The sequence below is a fragment of the Chiloscyllium plagiosum genome, unplaced genomic scaffold (genome assembly GCF_037043375.1).
Source record: "Chiloscyllium plagiosum isolate Xiang-an unplaced genomic scaffold, Cpla_swu_hap1 HiC_scaffold_10, whole genome shotgun sequence".
NCBI classification, from domain to species: Eukaryota; Metazoa; Chordata; class Chondrichthyes; order Orectolobiformes; family Hemiscylliidae; genus Chiloscyllium; species Chiloscyllium plagiosum.
The window spans coordinates 47,654,782-47,667,400 of NW_028270148.1; the positions used below are offsets into that span (position 1 = coordinate 47,654,782).

The 12,619-nt window shown below is 42.7% G+C and overlaps 2 protein-coding genes across 4 annotated transcripts in view; one reads left to right on the plus strand and one right to left on the minus strand.

Moving 5' to 3' along the window:
• The window catches only part of spata17 (spermatogenesis associated 17), a 346,047-nt gene extending 338,627 nt beyond the window's left edge, over window positions 1-7,420 (minus strand). For all 3 annotated transcript variants that reach the window (XM_043695798.2, XM_087991318.1, XM_087991319.1), the window contains exon 1: window positions 7,270-7,420. In XM_043695798.2, coding sequence (XP_043551733.2) covers window positions 7,270-7,337 — 68 coding nt within the window. In that variant the 5' untranslated portion in view covers window positions 7,338-7,420. The remainder of the gene's footprint in view (window positions 1-7,269) is intronic.
• A 101-nt stretch (window positions 7,421-7,521) lies between these two features.
• Window positions 7,522-12,619, plus strand: part of gpatch2 (G patch domain containing 2) — a 304,781-nt gene continuing 299,683 nt past the window's right edge. Inside the window, 1 exon segment of the mRNA XM_087991317.1 lies at window positions 7,522-7,744. Coding sequence (XP_087847443.1) covers window positions 7,695-7,744 — 50 coding nt within the window. The 5' untranslated portion in view covers window positions 7,522-7,694.

Consider the following 12,619-nt stretch of genomic DNA (forward strand, 5'->3'; position numbering starts at 1 on the left):
TTGCAACATTTAAAAGGCATCTGGATGGGTATATGAATAGGAAGGGTTTGGAGGGATATGGAGGGATAGGTGTTGGCAGGTGGGATTAGATTGGGTTGGGATTCTGGTTGGCATGGACAAGTTGGACAGAAGGGTCTGTTCCAGGCTGTGCACCTCTATGACTATGACTATGACTCCATGTAAGTCCTGCCCTGATATGCTTTTCCAAAATGCAACACCTCACATTTATGATTTTTGAGAAGATTTGTTGCTCAGGTTGAGGTTCAGGTTTTATGTTTGTTCACTAAGCTGGCAGGTTTATTTTCAGGCATTTTGTCACCATGCTACGTAACGTCATCAGTGAGCCTCTGGTGAAGCGCTGGTGTTCTGTCCCACTTTCTGTTTGCATCATGATCTCTTAAGGTGGGTGGTATCATCTCCGGTTCTTTTTCTCAGAGGTTGATAAATGGGGTCCAAATCTATTTGTTTGGAGTTCTGATTTGAATACCAGGTCTCAAGAAATTCCTGTGCGTGTCTTTGTTTAGCCTGTCCCAGATGGATGTATTGCCCCATTCGAACTGGTGTCTCTCTCTTTGTCTGTGTGTATGGATACTAGTGATAGTTGGTTATGATATTTGGTGGCTAGTTGGTGCTCATGTATCCTGGTGGCTAGTTTTCTGCCTGTCTGTCCGATTGTAACATTTGCTACAGTCCTTGTATGGTATTTTGTAAATGACGTATGTTTTGTTGGTTTGGTATATAGTCCTTTAGGTTAATCAGTAGCTGTTTCAAAATGGTGGTAGGTTTGTGGGCTACCATGATGCCTAGGGGTCAGAGCAGTCTGGTAATCATCGCCGAGATGTCTTTGTATGGTAGTGTGACTAGAGTTTCTGGGCATGTTGTCTACTTGTTTCATTTGTTATTCAAGTATCGGTGGACTGTGGTTCTTGGGTGCTGCAGTGTGTTGTGACCCATTTAAATAATGTCCTGATGCAGCTCCATTTGTGGGTGTTGGGATGATTGCTTCTGTAGTTAAGTATTTGATGTGTGTGTTGTCTTCCTGTAGACACTGGTCTGCAATTCCCCATTAACTGTTCATTCCACTCTGACATCTAATCTGTTGTTGTTCTCCTCCTATTTTGTGAAATTTATGCCAGTAAGGATGTTGTTGATGATGTTGTCAGTTTTCTCAAACTTGTTTTGTTTTGTGATGACAAAGGTGTATTCAGATACCTAGGCCATTGGGATACCTTCTAGGGAAGGTGGGACCTGTACGTGAAGGACCAGTTGCACCTGAACTGGAGGGGCACAAATGTCCTTGTGGGAGATTTGCTCATGTGATTCATGAGGGTTTAAACTAGTTTGGCAGGGGGGTGGGAATCAGAGCCACATGTCTGAGAGGAGGTCAGTTGCAGACCGGGCAGCAACAGGATATATTGAACCTATCAGGAAGGTTTCTCACGTGATGAAACAAAGGTATCGGTTAAAGTGTGTCTGCTTTAATGCAAGGAGTGTCCAAAATAAGACTGACAAACTTAGAGCATGGATCAGTACTTGGGGCTACGATGTTGTGGCCATAACGGAGATGTGGGTTTCATAGGGGCAGGAATGGTTGCTTGATGTTCCAACGTTTAAAAAGAACAGGGAGGGTGGAAAAGATGAGGGGGTGTAGCATTGCTAATCAGAGAGTGCATCACAGCTACAGAAACAAAGGTTGTTGAGGAAGGTTTGTCTACTGAGTCAGTATGGGCGGAAGCTAGGAACAGCAAGGGAACAGCCACCACATTGAGGGTTTTCTACAGACCACCTAATAGCAGTACAGAGATTGAAGATTTCATAAGCGGGCAGATTCTGGAAAAATGCAGAAGTAGCAAGGTTGTTGTTATGGGTGATTTCAACTTGCCCAATATCAACTGGAACCTCCTAAGTGCAGATGGTTTGGATGGAGCCGTTTTTTGTCAGGTGTGTTCAGGAGGGTTTCCTTACTCAGTACGTAGACAGACCAACGAGGGGAGAGGCCATTTTGGATTTGGTGCTTGGCAACAAGCCGAGACAGGTGTCAGATCTCGCGTTGGTAGAGCACTTTGGTGAGTGATCACAACTGCCTCACATTTAGCATAGCCTTAGAGAGTGAAAGGAGCAGTTACCGAGGGAAGATATTTAATTGGGGAAAAGCAAATTATGACGCTATCAGACAGGAGTTGCGAAGTACAGACTGGGAGCAATTGTTCCACAGAAAGGGCACAGCAGACACGTGGAGACTATTTAAGGAGCAGTTGTTGCAAGTGATGTACGCATTTGTTTCTCTAAGACAGGTAAGAAGGGGTAAGATTAAGGAACCTTGGAGGATAAGAACAGAGGAACTTCTCGTCAAAAGGAAAAAGGCAGCTTACGCAAGGTGGAGGAAGCAAGGATCTGGCACAGCTTTAGAGGATTACAGGCTTGCTAGAAAAGAGCTCAGAAATGGATGAGGAGAGCCAGGAGGGGGCAAGAATAAAGCTTGACAAGAAGGATTAGGGAGAGCCCAAAGGTATTTTACTCATACGTGAGGAATAAGAGAATGATCAGAGAGAAGGTAGGGCCGATCAGGGATAGTGGAGGGAACTTGTGCATGGAGTCCAAGCAGATAGGGGAAGCCCTAAATTAGTTTTTTGCTTCGGTTTTCACCAAGGAAAGGGAACTTGTTATAAATGAAAACTTGGAGGAGCTGGGATACAGTCTCGACCAGATCAAGATTGATGAAGTTGATGTACTAGAAATTTTGGAAAACATTAAGATTGATAAGTCCCCAGGGCCAGACCAGATTTATCCTAGGCTGCTCCGGGAAGCGAGAAAGGAGGTTGCTAAGCTGCTGACGAGGATATTTGCCTCCTCACTCTCCACAGGAGTCGTACCGGAGGATTGGAAGGAGAAAAATGTTGTTCCTCTTTTCAAGAAGGGAAATAGGGAAATCCCTGGCAATTACAGACCAGTCAGTCTTATGTCTATGGTCAGCAAAGTTTTGGAAAGAATTCTGAGGGATAGGATTTATGACTATTTGGCAAAGCATAGTGTGATTAAAGGGTCATGCCTCACAAATCTTATTGAGTTCTGAGGTGGTGTCAAGACAGGTCGATGACTGTCGAGCAGTGGATGTGGTGTATATGGACTTCAGCAAGGCATTTGATCAGGTTCCCATGGTAGGCTCATTCATAAGGAAGTATGGGATACAGGGAGATTTGGCTATCTGGATTCAGAATTGGTTGGCTGACAGAAGGCAGAGAGTGGTTGTAGATGGAACGTATTCTGCCTGGAGGTCAGTATGGACTGGGGTCCCGCAGGGTTCTGTTCTTGGGCCTCTGCTCTTTGTAGTTTTTATAAATGACTTGGATGAGGAGGTTGAGGGGTGGGTTAGTAAATTTGCAGATGACACAAAGGTTGGAGGCATCAGTAGTATAGAGGGCTACTGCAGGCTGCAGCACGACATAGACAGGATGCAGAGCTGCGCTGAGAAATGGCAGATGGAATTCAACCTGGATAAATGAAAAGTGATGCAGTTTGGAAGGTCAAACTCGAATGCTGAAAATGGGATTAAAGACAGGATTCTTGGCAGTGTGGAGGAACAGAGGGATCTGGGTGTGCAAGTACATAGATCCCTCAAAGTTGCCACCCAAGTGGCTAGGGTTGTTAAGAAAGCATATGGTGTTTTGGCTTTCATTAACAGGAGGATTGAGTTTAAGAGCCGCGAGGTTTTGCTGCAGCTCTACAAGTCCCTGGTGAGACCACACTTGGAATATTGTATCCAGTTCTGGTTGCCCTACTATAGGAAAGATACAGAGGCTTTGGACAGGGTGCAAAGAAGGTTTACCAGGATGCTGCCTGGACTGGAGGGCTTGCCTTATGAAGAAAGGTTAAATAAGCTCGGAATTTTCTCTCTGGAGAGAAGGAGGAAGAGAGGAGACTGGATCGAGGTGTACAAAATAATGAGTGGAATAGATAGAGTCAATAGCCAGAGACTTTTCCCCAGGGCAGGATTGACTGGTACGAGGAGTCATATGAGGAGTCATATTAGGAGGAAGGTATAAAGGAGATGTCAGAGGCAGGTTCTTTACGCAGCGAGTTGTGAATGCATGGAATGCATTGCCAGAGTGGAAGCAGTTGCCAGTGGAAGCAGAGTCACTGGGGACATTGAAGTGACTGCTGGACATGCATATGGATAGCAGTGAGTTGAGGGGTGCGTAGGTTAAGTTACTATATTTTACATTAGGATTAAATCTCAGCACAACATCGTGGGCCAAAGGGCCTGCTCTGTGCTGTACTTTTCTATGTTCTATTCCACATAGTGGATCCAGTTACTGTAGCTAATCCACCTAACCTGCACACCCCTTGACACTAAAGATTATTTAGAATGGCCAATACACCTTACCTGCAGATTTTTGTAATGTGGGAATGAAATCAGAGCACGCAGAAACTCACACAGACACCAGGAGAACACACAAACTCCACACAGCCACTCAAGGCTGGAATTGAACCAGGGTCCCTGGCTGTGAGGCAACTGTGCTAACTACTGACCAACCATGTCGCCTAGTACTGTTGGGACTGCAATCAGTCCCAGGGTGAAGGTCTCAATTGTTTCCAGATTCAGGTAAGTCAGATTTATTACGTTGGCTGGATTTCAAGGTCTCTAAAGATGGAAGGCTGAGGGTTACTCATGATATGGAAAGGGAACAGCCTGGAGATAGTAGTCAATTTCCTTCCCAGACTTCCAAAAACCTGCAAAAAAATTTAGGCAAGCCTAAATGTATTATGACAAAAACTATCTCCACTTCAATGACATTAGCATTGTTGAATCCTTGATTACCAACTTCCATTAACAAGAAACTAAAGTGGACAATCCATATTAATAACATGGATAAAACAGCAGATCAGTGACTTGGAATTCAGAGGTAAGTAACTTGCCTTCCATCTTTAACACCTACACACCATTTACAAGTACAATTCAGGAGTATGATGAAATACACTCCAATTGCCTGGAGTAGTGGATCTCCAATGTTATCCAGGAAAAGGCAAACTGTTATATCGGCACCCCGTACTCTATGTTAAACATTCACTCCCTTCACCATTAATGCATAATTGCAACACCGTATGCCATATGCAAGATGGGTGACCTCTAGCACCAGAGAAGAACAAAAACAGCAGCCATATGGGTACAGCAAATAACATGCAAGTTCCCTTCGAAACTACACACCATCCTGACTTGCAACTAAATTACCATTGCTTCACCGTCACTGGATCAAAATCCTGGAACACTGTTCCTAACAGCATTGTAGGTGTACTTGAATCATTCATAACAACAGCGTCATTCCGTGAAACAAGAAGAAAAAAAGTTAAATCTCTTTGAACTTTTAGTTTGCGTAGTTGCAGAGCGAAGCTGACGAAGGAACAGTACTCGGAAAGCTTGTGATTTCAAATAAACTTGCTAGGCTACAATCTGATGTCTCGTGACTTCCGACAGAAAGAAAAGGGCAAAGAATACTGGATCAAACCCATTTAGTTTTGTGTTTTTAATTAATCTATTTTGTCTAATTCATCTATTCACATATTCAGATATCTTTATCTTTGAATGTTACTTTTTTGTCAGATGCTAGTTAGTCTCTAATGAATCATAGGATAGGCAAAATCAACGTTTCGGGCATGAGCCCTTCATCAGGAATGTAGGGGATGGGGGAAAGGGGGTTGAGAGATAAATGGGGGGGGGGTGGGGGTGGGGGGGGGGGAGTGGGACTGGAGGGAAGGTAGCTGCGAAGGCGATAGGTCTGTGATAGCGAGTTTGTTTCAGGACATGGTTGAAGAGCTTCAGGGCTGAGGAAATGATCTGGGAGTTGCAGTGGGAGAGAGACTCCCTGAGATTCTTGTAGAGAGAGGAGGAAAACTTCTTCAAGGCAGGCATCCTTGCAAGAGGATTCGCAGTAGGGTTAAAATCACGAGGTAAAAACAATGACTGCAGATGTTTCCAGCATCTGCAGTCATTGTTTTTACCTCGTGATTTTAACCCTACTGCGAATCCTCTTGCAAGGATGCCTGCCTTGAAGAAGTTTTCCTCCTCTCTCTACAAGAATCTCAGGGAGTCTCTCTCCCACTGCAACTCCCAGATCATTTCCTCAGCCCTGAAGCTCTTCAACCATGTCCTGAAACAAACTCGCTATCACAGACCTATCGCCTTCGCAGCTACCTTCCCTCCAGTCCCACTCCCCCCCCATCCCATCCCACCCCCCCCCCCCATTTATCTCTCAACCCCCTTTTCCCCCATCCCCTACATTCCTGATGAAGGGCTCATGCCCGAAACGTTGATTTTGCCTGTCCTCGGATGCTGCCTGAATTGCTGTGCTCTTCCAGCACCACTGATCCAGAATCTGGTTTCCAGCATCTGCAGTCATTGTTTTTACCTCGTGTTTTTACCCTATCTAATGAATCATAGCCTTGTTCAGCTCGGTGTCTCCATTTCATACTGCTTATTTTAACGAAATTGTTATATTTATCTATTGCCTTTATAGGTTTCCTTATTCTATTATAATTTACGTTTTATTAAATCCTCCCACCTCAGTTCCTACTCCTATACATTTTCTTTAGGTTACTAAAGCTCGATGTACCACAAGTTTTTCTAGTCATCAGGGCACTGGTCTCAACTCACTTAGAGTTTCACCCAAACAAAAACACAGAAATCGCTGGAAAAAAAACTCAGCTGATCTGGCAGTATCTGTGGAGAGAAAGCAGACTTAGCGTCTTGGGTTCAGTGACCCACTGGAGTTTCTGTTTTTGTTTCAGATTTCCAGCATCCGTAGTTCGTATTTGTCCACCCATTACTAAGGAACAGCTCCGTATCTCTACAGTACTCGAATTAATGTTTCCCGAATCAAAACCCATAGATCTCACACCACTCCCTCATCCACATATTTCACTATCTAATCTGATCTGCCTGCATGTAACAAAATATATTAACTGTGAGGTACTGTATGTTAATTCCAATTCAGCAATAACTCTTCCCACTCAAGTTCCAGTGTCAAAGCCGAGCAGCCTTCAGGTGCAGCATACGAAAGTATAACATTAATGTCATTCTCGACTATCTTTACTAAGACATTAGCCACATTTTACATAAAGTAGAACACAGGACACCAGTTAATCTCTCACGCACACTACTTTTGAAACCATCTTGAGTTGACAGGGGAAGGGGTGCAACTGTAAATAATTCCTCAACGGCAGTGAAGGTCTTTCTTCTACCCTTTTTTGCATAGTGCTTTCTCCTTTCCTTACCTGTTTCTGCGGAAAAATTCCTCTTCCAGTCCCTGCAGCTGCATCTTCAGCGTCAACGCAGTCGCCATCTTTAGTTGTGGCTGTTGCTATGGTTACAGGGCGAGTCCACTGCACCCGCGCAACTCCGAGCAGCGGCTGCAACGAGCAGGCAAGACACTGAAATCTGATCGTCGTGTTCGTTTTGTTTCGGAATAGCGACAGACACTTTTTAATCTGCCGTCCGGGTTGTCTGGAAACGTGAGGAAAGGCCGACGTGGGCCCAGTCGAATGGTTTGGGCCTCCTGCCTCCTTCCGGACGTTGGCTTTTCTCTTCCCGTCGTCCCTCGGGCTGGACATGGTGGCTCCTGGAGTTCGTTAGGGCCAATGTCTGACAGTTGTGTATTATCGCAGTTGCAGTAGCTAGACTCCTCTTTGAAACACCGTGGATGTTCGCTGCGACGAGCCAACAAGCTTTGCGTAATCCGGCTCGTGGCTGGTGAGTACCCGACTCCTCAAGCGTCCGTTTCTATCCTACGCGGTGCTTTGGCTCACATGAGTCTGCAGAGCCGGGGCAAGCGGGGAGGCCCCTGCTACCTGCTTTGCTGCATCTCGTAAGTAACTTCGATCCTTCACATGATCTGGAAGGGATTTTGTTGAAAGTAATATTGCACTTCTGCATCACCTGCCCCGCCCCCATTTCACTATCTTTGGAGGCCTTGTAGCGTGATCACCAGTTAGGGTGGATTTGGATAAACACACAATTTGCAAGCGCTGTGCGCCCAACCTCAGGAAGTTGGGTAAAATAGAAGTAAGATGCCGCGGATATTTGAAAAGAAATAGGGATCAGTTAATCCTCTTCCCGAAGTGACTTTACGGTTATCGAATTATGTTTATTAATTAAAACTCAAGAGGTGGGAGCTATTTCTGAGCAGTTATAGATTTTGAACCTTTGGAATGTAATCAGTAATGTGTATGAAAACAGGATAAAAATGATTAAACAAACTAGTTTTTCATCATATTCATGTGTCAATCAGGGAAAGAAAGTGTTTTCATTTGGGGAGTGTCGGCTATTCAGATTTTGATGAGCCTGAATCAAGATTACGTTTTTCTTGATTTCGTTTTGATATCAATCTTTATTTGAAGTTAAATTCTGGGCAAGCATGAAGATATAACTATGTGCACTTTGGAGTGTAGGGTTAAAAAATTGGTTGAGTAAGATCTTTGCGAGAGCACTAACATTCATTAAAGGAAATGCACACTGTGTGTAATGTTTTCAAAAGTTATAATAGACAATAGATGCAGGAGTAGGCCATTCTGCCTTTCAAGCCTGCACCACCATTCAATATGATCATGGCTGATCATCCTTAATCAGTATCCTGTTCCTGCCTTATCTCCATAACTCTTGATTCCACCATCCTTGAGAGCTCTATCCAACTCTTTCTTAAATGAATCCAGAGACTGGGCCTCCACTGCCCTCTGGGGCAGAGCATTCCACACAGCCACCACTCTCTGGGTGACGAAGTTTCTCCTCATCTCTGTCCTAAATGGTCTACCCCGTATTTTTAAGCTGTGTCCTCTGGTTCGGCACTCACCCATCAGCGGAAACATGTTTCCTGCCTCCAGAGTGTCCAATCCTTTAATAATCTTATATGTCTCAATCAGATCCCCTTTCAGTCTTCTAAACTCAACGATATACAAGCCCAGTCGCTCCAGTCTTTCAGCGTAAGGTAGTCCCGCCATTCCAGGAATTGACCTCGTGAACCGACGCTGCACTCCCTCAATAGCCAGAGTGTCTTTCCTCAAATTTGGAGACCAGAACTGGACACAATACTGCAGGTATGGTCTCACCAGGGCCCTGTACAGCTGCAGAAGAACCTCTTTGCTTCTATACTCAATCCGTCTTGTTATGAAGGCCAGCATGCTATTAGCCGCCTTCACTACCTGCTGTACCTGCATGCTTACCTTCATTGACTGGTGTAGCTGAATTCCAGAAGATTAGTCAAGCACGATTTTCCCTTCATAAGTCCAGGCTGACTCTGATCTATCCTGTTACTACTATCCAGATGTGTCGTAATTTCATCCTTTATAATAGACTCCAGCATCTTTCCCACAACTGAAGTCAGACTAACTGGTCTATAATTTCCTGCTTTCTCTCTCCCATCTTTCTTAAAAAGTGGTACAACAATAGCCACCTTCCAATTCGCAGGAACTGATCCCGAATCTATTGAACTCTGGAAAATAATCACCAATGCATCCACGATTTCTCGAGCCACCTCCTTCAGTACCCTGGGATGTAGACCATCAGGCCCCGGGGACTTATCAACCTTCGGACCTAACAGTCTCTCCAACACCAATTCCTGGTAAATATAAATTCCCTTAAGTTCAGGTCCTTCAGCCACTGTTACCTCAGGGAGATTGCTTGTGTCTTCCCCAGTTGGAGTGTGGTTATTTTGTTCCTCATGCAATTTTGTTGCTTTAAACTGGTAATAAAAAAATGTTGGAAGTATCAACATCTGTGGAGAGAGAAACAGAATTAGTGTTTTCTGGTACCTAAAGAAAGGATATACATTGGTGGCAGTTCAAAAGAAATTTACTGGGCTCATACCTGGGAAGAAGGAGTTGAATTTATCTTGAATGGCTAAGCAGATTTGATATTAGAATTTAGAAGAATAAGGGGTGATCTTATTGGAACATATGACCTGTCAAACCCGTCAGAACCTGGTTTGTGGAGAAGATGTTTCCACAAATGGGGAAATCTCAAACTGAGCAACATAGAGAATAACAGGAAATTCATTTAATACTTAAACACAAAGGAGTTTCTTCTTCTAAAGGGTAGTGATGTCTGGAATTCTTTACTGCAGACACCTGTGGAGTCTACCACAGAAAGTATTTATAGGGAAGGTCGATAGCTCTCAATTCCTTAATATTTCATGAATCTATTGGGAGCTGGTGCAAAAGAGGAGTTAGTCCTGGAGCAGGTCAGCTATAATCTTTTGGAATGGCTGCAAAGACATGAGGGATTGAATGATGTATTACTGCTCCCATTGCTTATGTTATCTTTTCGTCAGAATCTGTAATGTTAGTTCTGTTCTCTCTTTAGATAAACTTGTATATTTTTTGTATTTCTATTATAAATTTTTGTATCCAAACTTACAGCATATGTAAACATTCATGTTGTCACTACATCTTTCTGCAGCTGGCCTTGCTGAGGTATTATTGGAATATAATTCAAGAATTGCCTTTTCTTCTGAAGTCCTGAGAACATGATATCAGAACATCTAATGACTTTGTTTTTATAGTTGAAAGGCTTGTTAAACCACCTGATGATAGAAAGACATCATAGCTGTATTTATTATGACTACTGTGATAGCGCACTCTAAATTGAGCCCTGCTGAATCTGGAGTCATAACAATTGTTTCTTATAATAAAAATGTACATGGTACCCAATTGGCTAGTTTCCTGACCAAGGTCAATTGTCAGCATTTATCAGGTTTTTGTAGTGACCAAGAATTAATATTAATTAGAAGTAATTAGACAATAGCTACAGGTAAAGAGATATAAGCCATTGCCATATAATATTACTAACTGAAACTCTAATTGCCTTAAACATCCCATTACACACAAACACAGACAAATAGATAGGGGAAATAGATTATTATTGGAGGTAGAAAGTCAGTTCAGGGATCTTTGCTTCCTGTTTCTGATGTTGGGGCGAGATAGGCTATTGTTTTTTTTCGAATGAACTGGTTTGTCAGAAGCTCAGAATGGATAGTCCACTAGTAGAATGCATCTTATTTATTAATTTGAAAGTCACAGCTCACAGCAACTTCTGCAGGAAAAGTCACTGGTTGACTTCAAGTTTAACCACCATTATTTACTGCAGAGAACAGGTGACTTTGATTAAAGAGAATAGTTGCATGCATGATTTTCTGTGCGGTTCCACCCTTCTCAGCTGAAAACCAATCAGCTGCACATCGCAGGAATCCACAACTCTAAAAACAGTTCACAACATATATCAAATTCCTTGCCATTAAATTATGCAGCTATCCTGATAAATACCTATTTTTAAAAACAGTTATTTCTCATTGCAATCCACAATTTTTTAGACACACAGAAATAACAAAAGTCAATCCTTATATTTGACACTGACAAATAGGCTCGATAACTGTATGGCAGAATTTCTAAGAGAGTATTGAATGATTTGATAATAATAACGATGATGTTAGCCTGCATACTGTTATCATAATTGAAAGCCATGACAACATTCCACGATAGAGTTTGAACTCACATGCGCATGCATACATACTCATCAAGTTACTAGTTCAGTTCTAAAACCGTAATGCGAACCAGAGCACTAATTCAGTCGTATAGTTTGATTGATGTTTGAAGTTAATTGCACTCTGGCTGCTAGGAATTGTCTCATTCGGAAACAGCATGTGAGAAGAAAGGTGTTGAACTGCTGGTACCTTAGAAAGTCTTTAAACTTTGGGAACCAGTTAATTGTTTGTGTGTGCATGGAAGTCCAAATGCATTCTAACACCGGGGAACTGGTCAATGTATGTCAGGAATTTTTGACAAGAGATGTTGTTTGTATGAATAGAAATTGATAAGCAATTGGTGCAAAGCATAGTGAGAGTTTAAGACATTCAGAAGCCCCTTTTATGGATTGTATTATTCATGGTTTTGGGTGACACTGTTAGGAGTAAGTTTATTTTGTGTGTGTGTGTGTTCTACAGTCAGTGCACTTTCATGTGTCTCGGTATGAGTGGGTATCAGTGTGTTGTGAAAATGTTTAATGTAATTTGTTACAGGACTAAAACATATCAGGTGGGGGATTATAATGTTAATGCAGATGAATGAGTTGGGGGAAAGAATTTTGAATTTGAGAGACTGATAAGTACTTTTATTGCAATTATCATCCAAAAGATGATCCATGTTTATGTATAGGGGTTAAACTTCAAGGTATGAAAGCAATAAACAATAGATGGATTTGGATGTAGGTTTGCTATCTGAGCTGGAAGTTTCATTTTCAGACGTTTCGTCACCATACAGTGAAGTCTTCACTGACCTCCAGACAAAGCATTGCTGATGATTCCTGTTTTCTATTTATATGTTTAGGTTTCTTTGGGTTGGTGATGTCATTTCCTGTTCTTTTTCTCAGGTGGTGGTAAATTGGGTCGAAGTCAATGTGTTTGATGATATTTCCGGTTGGAATGCCATGCTTCTAGGAATTCTCGTGCGTGTCTCTGTTTGGCTTATCCTAGGATGGATGTGTTGTCCCAGTTGAAGTGGTGTCCTTCCTCATCTGTATGTAAGGATATTAATGAGAGAGAGAGAGAGAGAGAGAGACGAGAATTCCTAGAAGCATGGC